This window comes from Chrysoperla carnea, chromosome 4 (genome assembly GCF_905475395.1).
Source record: "Chrysoperla carnea chromosome 4, inChrCarn1.1, whole genome shotgun sequence".
Taxonomy (NCBI): domain Eukaryota; kingdom Metazoa; phylum Arthropoda; class Insecta; order Neuroptera; family Chrysopidae; genus Chrysoperla; species Chrysoperla carnea.
The window spans coordinates 38,558,097-38,576,582 of record NC_058340.1 but is presented as its reverse complement, the minus strand read 5'-3'; the positions used below and the strand labels follow the sequence as shown (position 1 = coordinate 38,576,582).

Genomic DNA, 18,486 nt, shown 5'->3' with positions numbered 1-18,486 from the left:
TTTTAATAGATATTAGGATTAGGATCAACGAATGATTAAACCTTTTTTTATTTTAATATTTTTATTTAACTTATAGCAAAATAATAAAAATTAGTTCACATTGTGATCTATATACATTACATTGAGTTAAATTAAACTTAGATAATTATAAATATAATAAATATGCAAATGCATTACTTTAAATCTCCCGATTTCATTGGTCAAAGCATTCTTTTTTTCATAAACAAAAAAAAAGAAAGAATGTGTTGAGCAAGACATCCGAAGTAAATTTACTTAACATTCTGTGAAAAACAAAAAATAATAAATAGGTATACTTGATTTTATTAAATTATATCTGTCTTTTTTGAAAGTATTTAATACTGTCTCGTAATTTCTTTTATCCAATTGAGATAATGAGCTACACGAACATACACTCCAGGAACACCATGTTGGCCACATCCAATACCCCAACTTACAATTCCAACAACTTGGAATAAACCGTTACGTTCACAGACCATTGGGCCACCGCCATCACCTTTGCAGGCATCTTTACCTTCTTCACCACCAGCACAAATAAATCCTGGATGTAGTTTAAAATCAAAACCTAATCGTGTATTTTGTAATTGTTGTTGGCATTGTTGTTGATTAATAATTGGTACATCAACTTCTTTTAGAATATTTTGATATTTCCCAAAATCACCGAATGCATCTTTTCCCCAACCAGTGGTCCAACAGCGAGTACCTAAAAATACGACATATTGAAATTTCATGTTTAAAAAAAGAATTATTTAAATAAGCGAAGAATGGCGTGCCCTAAGGGAATTATTTAATAATAATTAGTTACAAATTATAGTCTCCCAAAAAAGTCTTTGAAAACTTTACAGTGTACTTATGATGTATAATATAGAGCCAGGCCTAATGAAAACCAAGCGATTACATAATATATCACTTGATATTATATTTACCGGTATAATCGGTGTATGGATCAGGTAAACAGGCAGGGGAAATATGTGGAGAACGTGTCCAATCCACAGGTTTATCCAATTTTAATACTGCTAAATCATTATACAATGTTCCAGCATAAAATTCTGGATGTACATGAACGGAAATTACATCTCGTTCAATATACGGATAAAATTCGACATCATGATTAACATCCCATTCTCCTAAACGTACTCGTAAATCAAAACCAGAATACCTAAAGCAAAGGAAATCAAATTAAAAATATTTATTCAACATATTCAGTTTCAAACAATTGACTTACGTTTTAACACAATGGGCAGCAGTTAAAATATGTAAATCGTCAATGAGTGTTCCACCACAAACGTACACACTTTCTTGAGAATCCTTTTTCAAAATAGCTGCTTGCCATGGATATTCTCCGAATTCACTATCACCATCAATATATACTGGATTCTTGATACGACCATTAATTCCTTTAGAGTGGCGGGAACCACATTGTTTGTTATTACCGTTTCCTCCTGGTAATGGAACTTGAGGTCTCTGAGGAGTTCGACAGCACACATGACGGGGTCCACATTGATTTGGTTGATAGAAAGCTTGACGCTACAAAGATGAAATTGAACATTAGATTACATCGTCAATGATGAGACTATTGTACAGTTGCAAATACCTTGGAAATTGTAATAATTTCATCGTCTATTTCACTTGTGTCACGTCGTCGGCGTCTTTTACTTGTCGGGAATTTTATTCGATTACTAGGATTTTGGGAATTAGAAACTATGGAGGCAGAACCATACGTATTATCAACACGATCGAATGATTTACCGTCATCTGTTAGTAAATTTTTACCATGTCTATAATTCTCGAAATTCGAGGAAGATGCAACATTTTCTTGATAATTTGAATAATCTCTTCCATATTCGACATGCTCATTAGCATACTGTTCAGGGACAAATTTCCCGGGAACAGTATGATTGTAATTATTTCGTTTAAAAAGGTCATTAGACAGAAAAGGGCCGCCTCCTCCATAAGACGGAAATTCATCATGAGAAAAACCAGGACTACCAATTGCACCAGGTGGCGGCTCAGAAAACTCTAAACCGCCATAATTTCCAGGCCCATCCACATAAATTGGTTTATGATGATGTATAGGTGGCCCGGAAAATTCAGGTCCATCAACGTAAATAGGTTTATGATGATGTATTGGTGGTCCAGAAAATTCAGGGCCATCAACATAAACAGGTTTATGATGATAAACTGGTTTAGAGTGATAAATTGGAGGAGGTCTATGGTGGTAGTGATGGATTTGTGGTTTTGAATGTCCGTGATGTTGGTGATAATGTTCATGTTTACTAAAGAGAGCCTGTTTCTTATAAAAGAACAAATCCTCAATTTTATGCACCAAGAAATCATTTGGTGTAACATGTATATTAACTAACGGTTTCACGACTTTTTTACCATAATCATCTTTCGTAACTTGCACAGACACGAGAGGATTTACTGAAACTAGCCCTAAATTGATTCCGCTGCCCCCAATTGAGGATCCATAAGGATTCACAACAGGATTAGAACCAAAAGGATTTAATGGATAATGACCGCCTCCGCCTTGTTGGGGTAAGCCAAAAGAAACACCAAAAGTGGGTACCACTTTCTTCATGTCATTGAAATTATCATCTAGATATCCCCCAATCAATCGCTGTGGAATATTTCCAGACAATATTATTAGCAAATTTTGAATATAAAACCTATTTTGTTAGGGTTAAGTGTATGTCCAATTATTGTTGTTATCTTTATGTCTACCCCATCCAGGCGAGGATACCACTCTGGTTTAGTCACAAGGGATTGGTTACATGGTCGTCAAATAATATTTTTTATGTTAAAACGTTAAACAAGCATGTTAAACAAATAAAAAAAATGTACTTACTGGTTCGATATTAGATTTTTCGTCTGGTTTGTCAGTCTTCTTCTCAGCCTCTCGTTTAGATATTTTCTTAACTTCGTCAGTCTTTGGATCTTCTGCAACTTGATCATCTTTAGATAATTCTTTTGGAACTCTCACAACAGTCATGGTTCCATTATTATCAGTAATAGTAATTGATTCTTCAGCTTGAATATCAGTTTTAACGTTTCTTGGATCGATATTTAAATAAAAATCTTCTTTACGTCCAAGAACATCTTGAGATGGGCATTGATTTATGGGTACGCATACACAATCGAAATTTTCTTGGCGAGCTGATTCAAAACCTTGGTATTTATCAGCGTACCCGCCACCATTGAATGGTTGTAGACTGTTTCCATTCAAATACCCTTTATTTACATTTAATTCTTTTTTATAAAATGGAGCTGTGTTTCCAAATGAACCTACAGATGCACCAAATGAGTTAGATGATGCTGCGCCAAATGAGTTAGATGATGCTCCAGAACCATAAAATCCGCTATGTGTTTGACCTGCATATAAATTTGATCCTGAGTTTCCAAATGATTGTGGACCAGAGTTTTCAAAAATAGGTTTAGCATTATTGTTCCCGTATATTCCTTGATAACCGGTATTCACTCCGCTTTGAGAACCACTTCCAAGAGTTGAAAAGCTGCTGCTGCCAGTGAATCCATTGTCAAAGGTTGACGAAGAAATTTGTTGTTTATATCCATTGTTAATGCTTTGTAAAGCTTCTACAGCAGAGGTGACTGGTGATGAGGGAACAGGGACAGGATTATTTACAATAACGGTAGGTAATTTTCCATCAGGTCCAGCTCCATGATGGAAATGATGATGAACATGTTGTTGAACATCAGACGAGGCTGATCCACTTGGTGAATTTACAGAAACTTTTGTGGGAGGTTCAAACTTGTAAGGACGATCTGGAGTAAATTCTGTATGGGGTTTGTATGGTGGTACAAATCCTTCATAAAGATTAGATGATGATCCATGAAATGAGGCAGAGCTTGAACCTGATGAATATATTGGTTTATTTGGGTAGATGGATGGAGGTGGTGGAGGTCCATAACCACGTCGGGGTGGTCCTGGGATAGGTTTTGCTGAACCATATGGTACATGTGGTTTTGATGGATGATAAATTGCACGTGGTGGTCCTCGTAAAGGTATTGAAGCAATTGGTTCACCTACTGGTTTAATAGCAACCGGTTGTGCATAAATTAGTTCATCAGGTGATACATAAGATCCATGTTTTGGATCCAAATCACTACTATCACATTGCATTAAACCTAAACTACAAAGACGTTCTTTAATTAAATGTCTCGCTTGGACATCGTCACCTTTTTGTAATGCTTCTTGAATGGTTGGGTCAGTATAAACTTCATCGTATTCTTTTAAATGTCTACCTTGACGACCACTCTGTAAGATTTCATCCACAACAATATTTGCAGCAGCTTCTTCGGTAGCATTGAAAAGTTGTTCGGGTTGAACGTAAACTAATTGTTCACTTTCATCTGATAAAATATCTGAGTAAGATAAACTTCTTGGATTTGCTTCAGATTTTTCTTCAGATTGATCAGTGGATGCTTCAACTTTTTTCTCTTCCTTTGTACCCCAAGACCATGATGGTTTGTCGTCGTCAGCAATAGCCGTGTGCCATAGTAGGCATGTGAGGTATATTAATGGTAATAATATACGCATTGTATGCCTGTAACAGAGCAGAAATCGCATGTTAAGTTATGATCTGAGTGATGTCATTGTTTTGATTTTTTTAAATTTAGTTGAATTGAAAGTGAAATTTATTTATTTTTTCATGCAACTTTCTTAAATGTACACATCATTACGACAAATATATATTCGAATCATTTTTAATTACTTAAATTTAAAATTATCCGCATAAAGTTTGAAAAGCGATAAAATAGTGGTTGAGATATTTTTTTAAATAACAATGGTTGGAGCGGAAGAGCAGGAAGTATACATTAGATACATTGAGCTTATCGAATAACAATTGTGCGTCGACTTTTATGCGGCTGCCTAAAAAACGCGCGTATTGTTTTTTTAATAAAACCACGTATTGCTTATTAAAATACGTTAAGCAGAAAGTTAACGATTGAATTCTTCCAAACGGAATATTTGCTGGTGTGTAAAAATCTGTTATGAAAATCTCTTCTTAACACATTGGTTCATTATAAGAAGTTTCCAGGCAACGGAAGTCTGAAAAATTATAATTAGTAGAGCGGTATTTTATCACACTGTCTTGACTTGGATAAGAACAAAGTTACCGGCCCCACCCACACCATACAAGTTTCATTATATATTCGGATGTAGTTCAAATAAATAAAGGCTAAAAATAGTGATGTGGGTAGCTTCTGTTATAGATGGATGTCTGAAAAATGGAAGTTAAATTCCATTATTATTATATGAATATATACGGAGAGTTTATAGATAACTGAAGATAATTTAATTCCATTATCTTCAATTATCTATAAAGTGTTCGTAGATATTTGCATATAGAAAGAAATTAGTGAAATTTGTTTTTTGATATAATCATTGTTTTATTATAGTAAAAAGGAAATAAGTTTTTACTGTCTTTCCTTTTTGAGAATTTTAAATAAAATGATTTGATAATAATTATATTTTATTTTCGAAGTAGTGACCCACTTAGTTAATAAACCAAAGAATCTTTCACTTGTGTGGATTATTTAATCAAGTGTTTTCTTTATACGTATGTTACTAATGGAAAGTATCTTCTAATCATCACAATAATTGGATTTATAATAATTCACACTTTTTTCTTTAAAAGTGACATTTAGAAAAAAACCTTGCATATAAGTAGGTATTTAATTTTATATTTTACAAGTGAAAGTATTTAAAATGGTATTTATACAAACAATTTAAATCACGAATGGTATTTTTATATAAGAATTATTATAATGGAAGCGAAATTCGAACGAAAAATTTAAATTATTTGATTTTAATTGTTGTTGGTTAGTTTCTAGGTTGCACTGGTATGTTTAAAGCATGTTATGATTATTTCGAAATTTCAAAGAGTTCATTAAAATCTGACCAGGATTATTGACTTTCTTCCTAGTTTTGTTTGGCCTAATATTAAGGTGAGCGCGCAAAGAAGAGTAAAGTATATAAATTTTCGTATAATGATAATTTAAAAATTGTTATTTCCCAGCGCTTTCGTTACTTATATAACGTGGAAACAATTAACGTGTAATTTTTAAAATTTCTAGTTTTTTATTTCGAAAACACGAAAAGTAAAAGTTTTAATTAAAAAGTTGTTGCTTATTAAAGTATCTAATTTTTATGGCTAAATTATTTAGAGGCAGAAATGGAACGCATTTATAGATAAAATTATGTCATATTTGGATTTTCTTATGAAATGCTGTAAAGTGAAACATTTCGTTTTTACTGCAAATATTTTTTTTTATCATTAAGAAGAGTAAATATATTATTAAAAACTGGAAACATAATCGAAATGTAAATTTTTGTTTAGAGTAAATAAATAAAGGAAGGTCGTTATTATGGTTCAATGCCCAAAACAAACTTTTGCCATTAATAAAATGTTATCCACTTTCACTGCTACATTATAAAATAACACCTACACCCATCAATTAGCATAGATAAATCATCTAAATTATATATATAAGGACATTTGATAACTACATTTACCGGATATTTAAACGTTTAATTATACAAAAATATTATCATTTTTGTTATTATAAATAAATTAAAAAATCATTTTTTATTATTATTACATAATATTGGGTTTTTTTTTTTTAATTTGCGAATTAAAATCTATACAATTTTTACTATTGGGTCAAGGAATATGGTCATTTGATTTACAGAGAAATTTTTTTGACAAAATTCCTAAAAAAAATTTTCAAATCTAACATTAATTTTAAGCAAAATGTATTGTATTCTTAATTTACTTGCTTTATTTTAATAAAATTTATTGCTAAGGCAGATAGCGTAGGCAGAAAGTGGGTTTACAAATTTAAAATAAAATCTCTCTTTTCTATCGCAAATTATTACCAACTTGGGATATTAAAATTCATAGAAATACTAATTTCATTGAAACACAGGAATGCTTTTATTAACAACTGAGAAAAAATAGAGGTGTTTTAAAGTTTGAAAAGCATTTTTATGTGTATTTTGCATTTATAAGTCTGGTTCCCTAGAGTAACATATAATAGAAATAAATGGTGGAAGCGTTGGGAAGTATAAGAAATTAAAAAATTTCTACTATTTTTTATAAGTAATTTTAAAATATATTATATTATATTTAATCCTGTGGTTTCATAAAAAATATAATACCTATTAACATCAAAAACAAAAGGATTGATATATTGTGTCAGAATTTTTTAAATTTAATTAAAAGATTAGATTTAGGTTTTCTGATGTGTTTTTTTAGACTGTAATTATGTTAATTGCATATTGAAAAATTAAATTTAGTTTCAAATTATATTTTCAGTAATAAATTTATTAAAATTAAAATTATTTAAAAAAAAAAAACTTAAAATAATTCAAAAATTATTTTGAATTGAATACGATAGATATCCAATTTATTAAGGAGAAATTAAAAATAATTTCTAGTAATTCAATAAAAATTTGTAAAGGTATTAAAGAACAACGAAGAATCAAATAATTTTATGTTTAAAATGATAAAAATTTAAGAAAAAAAGAATAGAAGAATATAAAAAAACATGTCAAAGCTAAATATGACAGAAAATCTAAAAAGATGTCTTCGTACTTCGTACATGACAATGAAAGAAACAAGCGGCGCGGGCGTCAGGTTGTACAGAACACAAATATGTTTTAACTTTTTATATATATTTAATTTGTTATGATATGCTTTCACTTATTTGTCAGGGCCACCGCTTCCATGCTGTTCAATTAGATGGTTTGTTGAGGTGAGGTCATTAACATGGGAAAGTGGATAAGATTTTAAAATATAAACAAAAGATTTTTATTTATTTATAATATTTATAGTGTTAATTTCTAATATTTATATCGATATGCAAATCACATAAATTTGATTATGAAATTATAATTTACTTTTTAAATTATTATGTATGATAATACGAAAATTATTTAAAAGTAAAACGTGAATTGTTTCTTAAGTGCCATTTTTATGCAATTGTTTTTTGGAATTACCCAGATTATATAAGTTTTAGTCAATATTTTTAGTTGAATTTTTAGAAACCAAATTTGGAATTAGAAAACTATATAATGTTTCTAAAACGTATTTACATGAGTATATTTACATCCCTCAAATAAAATTATTGATATTGCTTTCCTGTTACTATCCGGTGCTTCCACCCTTAAATTCGTTATATGCAAGCGATATTATATCTAATCGTAAAATCAAAGTGCCGGTAGAAGCAAGTAATAAATAAAGGATGTATCGCGAAACAGAATAGGTGCTCAATATCTGCTAATTTTTAACTCGATTATTAAAGCTCTCTGAAAATCTTTACTATTTACTGAAGTTCAAGTTAAAAAAAGTAACCAAATTTTAGCAACGTATTTATCTCTCTGGAAAATTAACACGATTAGCTGATTCACAACAATAATATCTATGTTTTGGGTCGGATTTCAAATTTGAATACTGCATGAACTTTTAGAGAAATGAATTTCCCTTCAAATAATTTTTATGTCTATGGAGACCACGCAAAATTTTTGAAATTAAACTTTCATTTTTTACAAAAATAATTTCTCAAAATCATAATTGTCAATTTTCCATGTTTATTCAAAAAATGTGATCATTTTAGAAAGTTTCATAACATCTACCCACCCACATAAATCAAAACTAATTCAATAATATTAGGTATTATAAGACAATAATCATATTAATAAATTTGTAATTTGCAATATCCAATAATTTTATGCTGTTTCCTTTTTAAATGACGTTTCACAATTTCATTATTTATTATTTTTTTGTTAGTAGCTAGTTAATTTGACATTTTTGTGTCGTCATTTACAAAACTATATTCAATTAAAATTAAAAAAATTAATGATTGTTAAGTAATAATCGGTTTGACAGACAAAATAAATTGACAAATAAATTTCGATTATTTGGACTTAGAATAAACAATTTTTAAGTATATAGCGTACATTTTTTGAAATTATTTGCAACAAGTGAATAATTTAGGTAAACGTAGTCCTGCCGTAGCATAACAATATTGGGTCAAGGTGTTACTTATAGACAATCTTTTAAAGTACAAGTTGTACACATCATTTTTGCCACTTTGCAAACAGCAACTTTTGGAATATCAAACTACGGACTTTCCTTTTGCCGGACAAAAAGATTCTTAGAATAATAAACATCGGATATTCAATGTGCTACTCTTTCAAATCGTCCTTGCTTAGTGTTGTTGGACTATCTAAAGACTGGACATTCGCGAATTTTTAACTTGCTAATCATTTCAAAAATGTACGCTAACTTTATACCTATTTATGAGCTTTGCAATTTCAAACGTTTAACTTAACTTTTAAGAGTTTTCATTAACAAAAGAAAAAAACTACACGTAAACAATAATCTAAGACTATTTCGCACTTTTGGCGACGTAATTTTGAGATCTTTAAAGAAAAATTGTATTTTAAAATTACGTAATAAATCTTTTTTAGATAATATTTTTAAGCTTAATATTAGAAAATGCATTAAAAGAGCACCTAAGTGGTATGACGTTTTTATATGCAATATAATTTTTTCCCACCGCTTCCACCAAAATATAAATTTGTGTTCCAGTGCATTTTTTAATTCGATTTTTTTATTAAATACAAGATAAGAAGTGGGTACACAGTGAATTATATGATTTGTTAATTGTTTATAATGTTAATTAAACAATTACATTTTTTTCCAGATTTTTTCTAAATATAACTCGAAACGAAAGTTCTATCGCACTTCCGTAGAAATAGATCAATATAATAATTTAGATAAAATGAATTAAGTATTTTTTATCCCAAAAGAGAGTTGTGCTACTAATAGCTGATATAAAAAAAGTAACTTACCGTGGAAAATACACAATTAAAAACAATTTTTCACTCGATGAAGAAAAAATAAAACTAACGATTAATAATAAAAATAGTAATCGTTAAAATAAAAATATTAACTAAATCCTTTGATGCTGCACTATATATAACATTCAATTCCCACCACAGTGAAATGGTAGACAATATTGTCGTATTATTATTGTGGGTTTATTATTATTATTATAATGTTTTCATAAAAAAAAAACTACGTATTAAATGCACCTCTTCTTCGGAGGAAGCCACTTTCTCCCGCTTATGTTTTTTCAAATAAATTTATTTGTAGTTACTTGTTTCATGTATCTTGACATAACTGATATTGTTGATTATATGTAAAATGTCTTTTATATATGGTGTTACCTCCGGTTTTGGTATAAAATGATTTTTATTGGGGATAACAATTGGGAATTTTATGATTATGCAATGGATTATTGTCTATTATGTTAATTTAAATTATTTTAAATATTCATACTTTGGTTTTTTTATTCTTATTTTTTTATTCTTATTTATGCTACGCATGTATTGGCTTAGTATGTAAATGCAATATCAGATAAACTATTCTAATGCAATCTGATATTTTTGCGATAATTTGGATTAAATGTTGGGTGATTAATTTCAAATGTTTTTAATTTTTTAAATACAAGCATAAATCTTAAGACATGAAATATCGAAATGTCGATTCCTAATTTATGAACTTTATTAGTTTTATTAAGTAAGATAATTTTTTTTTTTTTAATTTCAAGATAAATTATCTTGGTTTGTTTGAGCCTCTGCCGTTATGAATATCTCGATTTCATTGTGCTTGTACAAGAAGACAAGCTAAATTGACATAGTTCTTATCTATGAAAATCTGTTGAATGGTGTAAAGTTTTCATTACCCGAATAATAAAGGATTTTTGTAATGGTGGAAGCGCATATAAGTTTATTGAACTTTGTTCTTATTTCTCTAAAAACAATGATTTAAGAGACGGTATAAGGTCGTTCTTTACTCATGTGATAACCAGATGGGTTATCAGATTCTTTTTCATGAAATTTTATTGATTTGTAACACTCTTCTCATAGTTTTTCTATCCAAAAGTGTTCATGGCTATTTCTAATTAATTTACATAATTTTAATCAATTTTTTCCATGAACGGGTTTTTTCAGGCTAGCCTATAAGTACCAATATTTTCATAATGAAATTATCTTTCTTCTAAAACTCATTTTGGATTGGTTAACAGGCTCAGAATTTCAATAGCTCATTTGAAAACTTATACTTTTTAGTTTTGGTAGAAAGTTTTCGAACGATATGAAAAAAATTTCATCGTGTTAATTATTTCAAAAGATGGAGGATTTTAAATCCAGAAGTGTCAATTTTGATTGGGAAGCAAATATCTTGGTCCTAAAAGCTCGCACAGGAATTTTTTTATAGCTCAGTTTCAAGAAAAATAAACAAGGTTTTCATTAGTTTAAACAAATTTGTTTTATTTTTTTTTAAATTTTGGTACGTTTCTAAACTTTATATCAAATTTAAGGAAACCATTGCTCACCCTTTAAAACCTCCGTGAAAACCGGCAAGAGATGATAAAAATTGACCAATAGATGTCGAAACTAGAAAGAATAAGTTTTGTGTGTTAAAAAATTCATCCCCTAATAAATTGGCGGAGTATATATTAATGCAAGAAGTTCAGCGTATTATAAAAATTAGGTAGAAATAGCTCTTATAATAAGTATTTTAAAGTATAAATCACATCACAATATTGACTTTGACTTTCATTTAGACAATTCATGTGATTTAGATATTTTAATCTAATTTATGCAGGTATTAAATATACAATAAAAAAAAACATTGTTTAATTGTATTTTATGCTAATGAAAATTATTTTACGGTTTATAAAACTTATTTAATATCAAACAAATAGTAAAAGAAACCTCATGTCAGTAGGATTTCTTTCTCTGTTCGCAGATTCAATTTGTTTGATATCTCTTTATTCCATACAATAATCATAGGATACATAATATTACTTTATGATAATATTAAGAAAAAATATAATAATGCTTTCTCTAATTATTAATAATATACGATATTAATTTATAAAAATATCAACAGTTTCTACCTCTGTACACAGTTTTTTATTCACATCCTTTAATTAAGGGATAGTCATTATTGTTATTATTTCTCATGTTATCCTAGTAACGCCCCCCCCCCCATCCACCATCACAAAAGAATCGGCGTTTCCCCAAAAATTTAGGGCTATTTATGTGCTAATAAATTTACAAAAAATTCACCCGTTTACAGTGACATTTTTTGCTAAGTTTGCATGATTAATTATAAGGCATGTATAGGTTTCACTGTAAACGGTGACTTTTTGGTAAATGTTTTACAAGATTCTGAGAGCAGCAAATTTTCATATAAGTTAAACTTTTCATATAAGTAAACCACTTTTAGTCGTTTATTCTTGCTGAAAGGTTTGAGCAACAGTTAATGCTTTTTTTTTAAAACTGAGACATATTTCTATTTTCATTTACGATCTATACAACTTATGCAGTAAATATTATAAAACGAAAAGGATTATGGTCAGTAAGAAAATTCCGTGTTTTGAATTTTCTTAATTGATGTTAAATAGGAACTTACATAAGATTTCGAAGGTCTTAATATAAAACTTTGTTAAAGAGGTAACATGAGTGTTGCACACTATATTTTTAATTAATAAATTGTGTTTATCTATTATGTATTAACTTGTTAAAAAAATTGTGATTGTAATTTCTTTCTCACTTTCTTTGTGATATGTCAAAATTTACATTTATTTAAATTGTTAATTCATTGCAATTTCATAAAAAATTCACAAAAGATGTAATTGGGAAGCTTTAGACGGAACAATAACACAAACTTCCGTTGTACTACAGTAGACACCGATATAATTTCACGATTTAAAAGCTGTATAATATAGCAGTGAATAACGCTTTCAGCAGCTGCAAAACGCTTCTTTTCTAATGATTAATGATGGTAAACCAATTGGATAACAATCATTAATTTGTTTAGGTACTGACACTGTGTGATGCACTTAATTTTTAGGTAGTTAGTGTTTAAGGCAATTATTTAAAAGAAGTAATTGTTGATTGATGCTTAGTAGGTATGAAAATGTCGTCAATTGTAATTTCAATATCATAATAATAATCGAATTTTTATTACCTGAAATTATGCGAAAAATGCTACATTTGCAAACGTTTTCTTCGAATACGATATGATAAATTTCAAACATCATCAACATCTTTTGGGAATCCAAAAGTTCAATAATTTTAACACAGCGTGTGTAGTCACATTTTCTCCGAAAGCTGACAATTTTCGAAAAAATGGTTTACATCAAAAATACTAGTTTTTTATGAGGATCAACTTTCTAATTTAAAGTGTTATTTTGTTTCTTATCGTTTAGTATCTAAATTGGCTATTAAAGAAACCCGAAGACCTAGGTCTAATCTGATTTCGGAACATGATAACCGCTATGAAGATCTGCAACTTTTGTTGAAGTTATATTTTGATTGGTTAGCTACAAAACGATATAATTAGGTGTATATATCAAAATGGCCCACCCTGTATATTTGTAGCAATATCTATAAATAAGAGCCATTGTACTCTTCTAGTTAAACTCAGTTAGAGTAATAAGTTAATTATATTTATAAATAATTTAAAAAAATTACATTACGATGAAGCAATAAAATTTCCAGATCTCTTTGGTGTTACACAACATCTTTTTTGTGGTTATATACAATTTCTTATAGCATTGATACCAAGAAGCTATCAATATGTAACTATTATAACACACTTTTGAAATATATTTCTACGAATATGAGATAGCGTTGTTTGAAGATGCAATCATGATCATTTAGACTACTGCTTGGGGTTTATGGACCTTTAAACAAAAAATTAAACTTGAATTTATTTCAGCATTTTTAAAGCAAGCCCATTGGTTTTAATTGAAGAATGAGTATAGATAATAAAAAACACGAACAAAGTGGTCCAAAAAACATTACAATTACAATTTAAGTACCAAATACGGCAATGATTATTCAACTTAAAATACTAGCTGTAGGTCAGTAAATAGAGCGTGCCAAAGGAGGCAAAAGAAATTGAGGCGCAAAACAAAAAGTAAAAGCTCTGTGATATATGACTTAAGTTGTTATACAACGTGTTCTGTTATTAACTGCAGAAACCTAACTTTTCAAAATAAGCTCATCAAGAACAACAAAAAAACTCTTTTCCAAATTTCGATCAGAGCCTTAATTTGGGAGCTACAGGTATGACAAAAATTGATAAATTTGATTATTCATTGGCTGGCATTCAACAATCAGTAGCCAATGATAATCAGAAGATATTAGTAAATTTTTGTTAAATAATATTCAACTGAGGTAGGGATTTTTAGAAATTAAAACATGATTTGATTCGATTATATTATTTTGCACAAACATTAAATTATTGTACTTAAACAAACAAACTATGTGTCAATGGGTGTGGTTTGCTTGCTTAGGTCCAATGATAAATTGTTTACTTATAATTATTATTATTTTCTCAGAATAATAGAATAAAAATATTTAAGTTATAAAAAGTGGGACAATTTAATATTTTTATACATTTTTTGTTTTTTAATATTCTGAGAAAATAATAATACTTATAAGTAAACAATTTATCATTGGACCTAAGCAAGCAAACCACACCCATTGACACATAGTTTGTTTGTTTAAGTACAATAATTTAATGTTTGTGCAAAATAATATAATCGAATCAAATCATGTTTTAATTTCTAAAAATCCCTACCTCAGTTGAATATTATTTAAAAAAAATTTACTAATATCTTCTGATTATCATTGGCTACTGATTATTGAATGACAGCCAATGAATAATCAAATTTATCAATTTTTGTCATACCTGTAGCTCCCAAATTAAGGCTCTGATCGAAATTTGGAAAAGAGTTTTTTTGTTGCTCTTGATGAGCTTATTTTGAAAAGTTAGGTTTCTGCAGTTAATAACAGAACACGTTGTATATGTATGTCTATTTAGCATCTTGTATGTTATCGTCATAAAGTTAAAAAATGATTTTTTTAATAACACATGCAAATTTGATCCGAACTTATTGAATTATTTTTTGAAATTCACTAATTTATGGTTATTATTTTCAGCTATGATGTCAGTTTTTCGCTAGCTATCTTTTATGTGCTTCATTTCGTAACCAGGACTCCACATTCTTGATATCTATTAGAGCTAGGTTAGTTTTGATCACAAATTTGAAAAGTATGACCCAAATTAAGTAGGATTACATACTTAGTTGATCAAAATTGAATAAAATTTGAATGTTATAGAGCAAAATTAAATTTTTTGGATTCTGATGACGTCATAAAGTTAAAAATTTTGATTTTTTTGTTGACACAGGCAAATTTAATCCGATATTATTGAAATATTTTTTAAAATTCACTAATTTTGGGTTATTATTTTCAGTTGTGATGTCAGTTTTTCTCTAGCTATCTATTATGTGCTTCATTTTGGGACCAGGACTCCACATTTATAGAAATTTAATAGAGCTAGGTAAATTTTGATCACAAATTTGAAAAGTATGACCCAAATTAAGTAAGATTACATACTTAGTTGATCAAAATTGAATAAAATTTGAATGTTATAGAGCAAAATTAAATTTTTTGGATTCTGATGACGTCATAAAGTTAAAAATTTTGATTTTTTTGTTGACACAGGCAAATTTACTCCGATATTATTGGAATTTTTTTTGAAATCCACTAGCTTTGGGTCATTCTTTTCAGTTGTGATATCAATTTTTCGCTATCTATCACTTATGTGCTTCATTCCGGGGCCAGAACGCATCCAAATCAATCTTACCAGACGTCAATGGGTAAGTTTTTTTTGAGATCCATTACTTTTCTATTTAATTTTTTTGCATTGGACGTCAACTTTTCTTATCGCAAAACCGTTTTTTTGACTTTTTCGATTTTTAAAGGTTAGCTTAGCCATTGATTAGCCGTAAACCAAAAACACTATAATGTAGACTATATTAACTTGGCGTGCTTTCTTCTATAACAACGTATTTTTTGTTTTATGATAGCAATTTTGTCAAATTTAACATTGGGCTTCCGTAGATTAATAGAATTATGTAGGCCACAAATAAATAATAGCAGGTTATAAATTTTTTCAAATCTTGACATTAATATAGTTGAGAGATTAACGCCACCAAAAATTATAACATATTTGTTCTGAGTAGATAAGATTTAAACCAGTTTGGAAACAAATTATGATTATCTTATTTAAATTTAGTGTTCAAAATGACTTTAGAACAAGGAGAAAAACTTCCTAATAGGGATCACAAATATGTTGAAGTACAAACCGAAGATAAAGAAACGGGTAATTGTGAGCCAAAAAGAAATTATACTCAAGAATATATCAGCGCAACAATTTGTACGTAATTGAGAAAAATTTCTTAAATAAATTCCAAATTATTTTTTTATTTTTTCCAGCAACACTTGGTACAATTATTTGTGGAATACAATTTGCTTGGCTAGGTCCAATATTACCACAACTATTGTCTGGAAATTTTAAAATACAAATAACTTTGGAACAATCTGTATGGGTTATTGGTGTATTACACATTGGTGCTCTTCCAGGATCGATTTTAGCATCAAAGCTAACAAATTATTTTGGAAGGAAAAATACAATTTTTTTAACGACAATACCGTTTATTCTTTCATCTTTAATTAATATTTTCGCCGAGACAGTGGTGCATTATTATATAGCACAATTTATAGGAGGTTTGGGTTTTGGTGCAAGCTTTGTAGTTGTCTCAACGTACATAAGTGAAATTTCATCTCCAGAAATCCGTGGAATTTTATCTACATTAATTCAATTGGCAAAAAGTGTTGGAATATTGATTGTTTTTGTTTTAGGCGCGTATTTACCAATTGTTACTTACTGCTCTGTTTTAGCAATTTTTCCAATTATTCAGTTAATTTGCACGTTTTACTTGCCAGAAACACCATATTTTCATGTAATTAAAAAAGATTATAATAAAGCAGAAAAGGCATTGAAATTTCTTCGAAATAAATCTATGGTTCAAGATGAATTAAAATGCTTAATTGAAGGCTTTAAAGAAGAAATTCCAGAAAGCCATCAATCATTTTGGGACGTGTTCAGAGACAAAACAAATCTTAAATCAATAATTATATTAACTGTACTTTTAATGGGCCAAACATGGACAGGATTTTCAGCTTTTTTTGGATATTCACAAGTGATTTTTGAAGATAGTCATTCAAGTATTTCTGCTGAAACATGTGGAATATTTGTAGCTCTCATGAATTTTGGTGTTGTGTTTCTTTCTGGGCCATTAATTGATCGATACGGGCGACGTAAGTTATTAATGGCGTCTGGAATAATTACTTTTTTACCGCTGGCTATGTTAGGTGGTTATTTTTATTTACAAGATTATACAAATTTTGAGCATATCGAAAAACTACGATTAATACCGTTAATTGCAATGGTGTTTTATAAATTTTCGTATGGAATGGGTTTAAGTGGAATCCCATATATAATGGCGGGAGAATTATTCCCAACAAGTGTTAAATCTTATGCTATATCTATAATTACAATTAATAGGGGTGCAATTGGTGTTGTAGGAAATAAAATATATCAAGTTGTGCTCTCAGAATTTGATTACCCTGGTGTATTCGTGATGTTTATAATATTGTTAATTTTACTGTTAATATTCGTTTATTTTGCAGTACCAGAGACTAAAGGATTAACTCTGGAAGAGATTCAGGTTAAATTAAGAAAATCGAATAAAACGTAAAAAAAATACAAATATCCCTAGGCGTTCGCATAGACATGCATTTGTGTTTGTTTATTCATAGCCATACGGTAATATTTATAAACAAAGCACTTAGGTACTTAATATTTATAAACAAATCATTCCAACATAACATTGAGGTCAAGCAAGAACATATCCAATATTCTTCGTTTCGTATGTTTTTTCTATACAATAGTGCATAGTTTAAGAGTGTAAATAGAGTGAGATAGTCTGAGTGCACTGCAATGGCATTGGCATCGTGCTTTAAGACTCACATTCAGTGTACACACCGAAGAGAAAAGAACAAATAACCTGTGACAATACAACAAGACAAGAAACTTCACTTTCGTTATAGTAGAAGTTGATGGATGCTTTACAATATGTTGCTTACTTACCTGTTAAAATATAATGAGACACTAAAAAGATATAATAGACCAGAGCTGACTATAAAATTTTGGTCCTATACAGTACGATGAATAAATAATAATTTATTGATTCTTAAGAAAAAATTGTTTGCTGGTGGGATTGACTTGCAGTATTTTGTATTGGCTTCATAAAATTATCCTAAAAGCTGGAGAGCTGAGTGGCTTTTTTGAGTACATGTTTGAGGCACTTTGAAACTTACACCATTTTTAAGTCTTATATTCAATTAGACGAGTTATCATCGCCTGGCATGATTTGGTGGGTGCTAAAATAGCCTGGCAGATGATTTAAAAGCACTATTTAAATATTATTTATATTATTTAAATAATC

At 29.2% G+C, this 18,486-nt stretch overlaps 2 protein-coding genes across 3 annotated transcripts; one reads left to right on the top strand and one right to left on the bottom strand.

The window, feature by feature from the left end:
* Positions 1–204: 204 nt before the first annotated feature.
* On the bottom strand, positions 205–9,923 carry LOC123297666. Of its 2 annotated transcripts, XM_044879414.1 has the most exons (6): positions 9,899–9,923; positions 2,867–4,583; positions 1,613–2,638; positions 1,244–1,545; positions 945–1,177; positions 205–721 (listed from the first exon to the last, which is right to left on the bottom strand). In XM_044879414.1, the coding sequence occupies exons 2-6, from the start codon at positions 4,574–4,576 to the stop codon at positions 354–356; spliced, it is 3,639 nt and encodes a 1,212-aa protein (XP_044735349.1). In that variant the 5' UTR covers positions 4,577–4,583; positions 9,899–9,923; the 3' UTR covers positions 205–353. The 2 variants fall into 2 exon arrangements, with proteins under 2 accessions (XP_044735349.1, XP_044735350.1); XM_044879415.1 differs by lacking the exon at positions 1,613–2,638.
* A 6,296-nt stretch (positions 9,924–16,219) lies between these two features.
* On the top strand, positions 16,220–17,745 carry LOC123298712 (facilitated trehalose transporter Tret1-like). The gene is made up of 2 exons (XM_044880804.1): positions 16,220–16,352; positions 16,412–17,745. The coding sequence occupies exons 1-2, from the start codon at positions 16,220–16,222 to the stop codon at positions 17,734–17,736; spliced, it is 1,458 nt and encodes a 485-aa protein (XP_044736739.1). The 3' UTR covers positions 17,737–17,745.
* Positions 17,746–18,486: the final 741 nt, after the last annotated feature.

Bases quoted from the DNA above. Each gene is read 5' to 3' on its own strand.
- LOC123297666 (XM_044879414.1), bottom strand. From the start codon at position 4,576: ATGCGTATATTATTACCATTAATATACCTCACATGCCTACTATGGCAC. The intron at 1,546-1,612 runs GTATTTGCAACT...TCATCTTTGTAG, and splicing joins AAATTATTACAATTTCCAAG to CGTCAAGCTTTCTATCAACC. The intron at 1,178-1,243 runs GTAAGTCAATTG...CCTTTGCTTTAG, and splicing joins GCTGCCCATTGTGTTAAAAC to GTATTCTGGTTTTGATTTAC.
- LOC123298712 (XM_044880804.1), top strand. From the start codon at position 16,220: ATGACTTTAGAACAAGGAGAAAAACTTCCTAATAGGGATCACAAATAT. The intron at 16,353-16,411 runs GTACGTAATTGA...TATTTTTTCCAG, and splicing joins ATATATCAGCGCAACAATTT to CAACACTTGGTACAATTATT.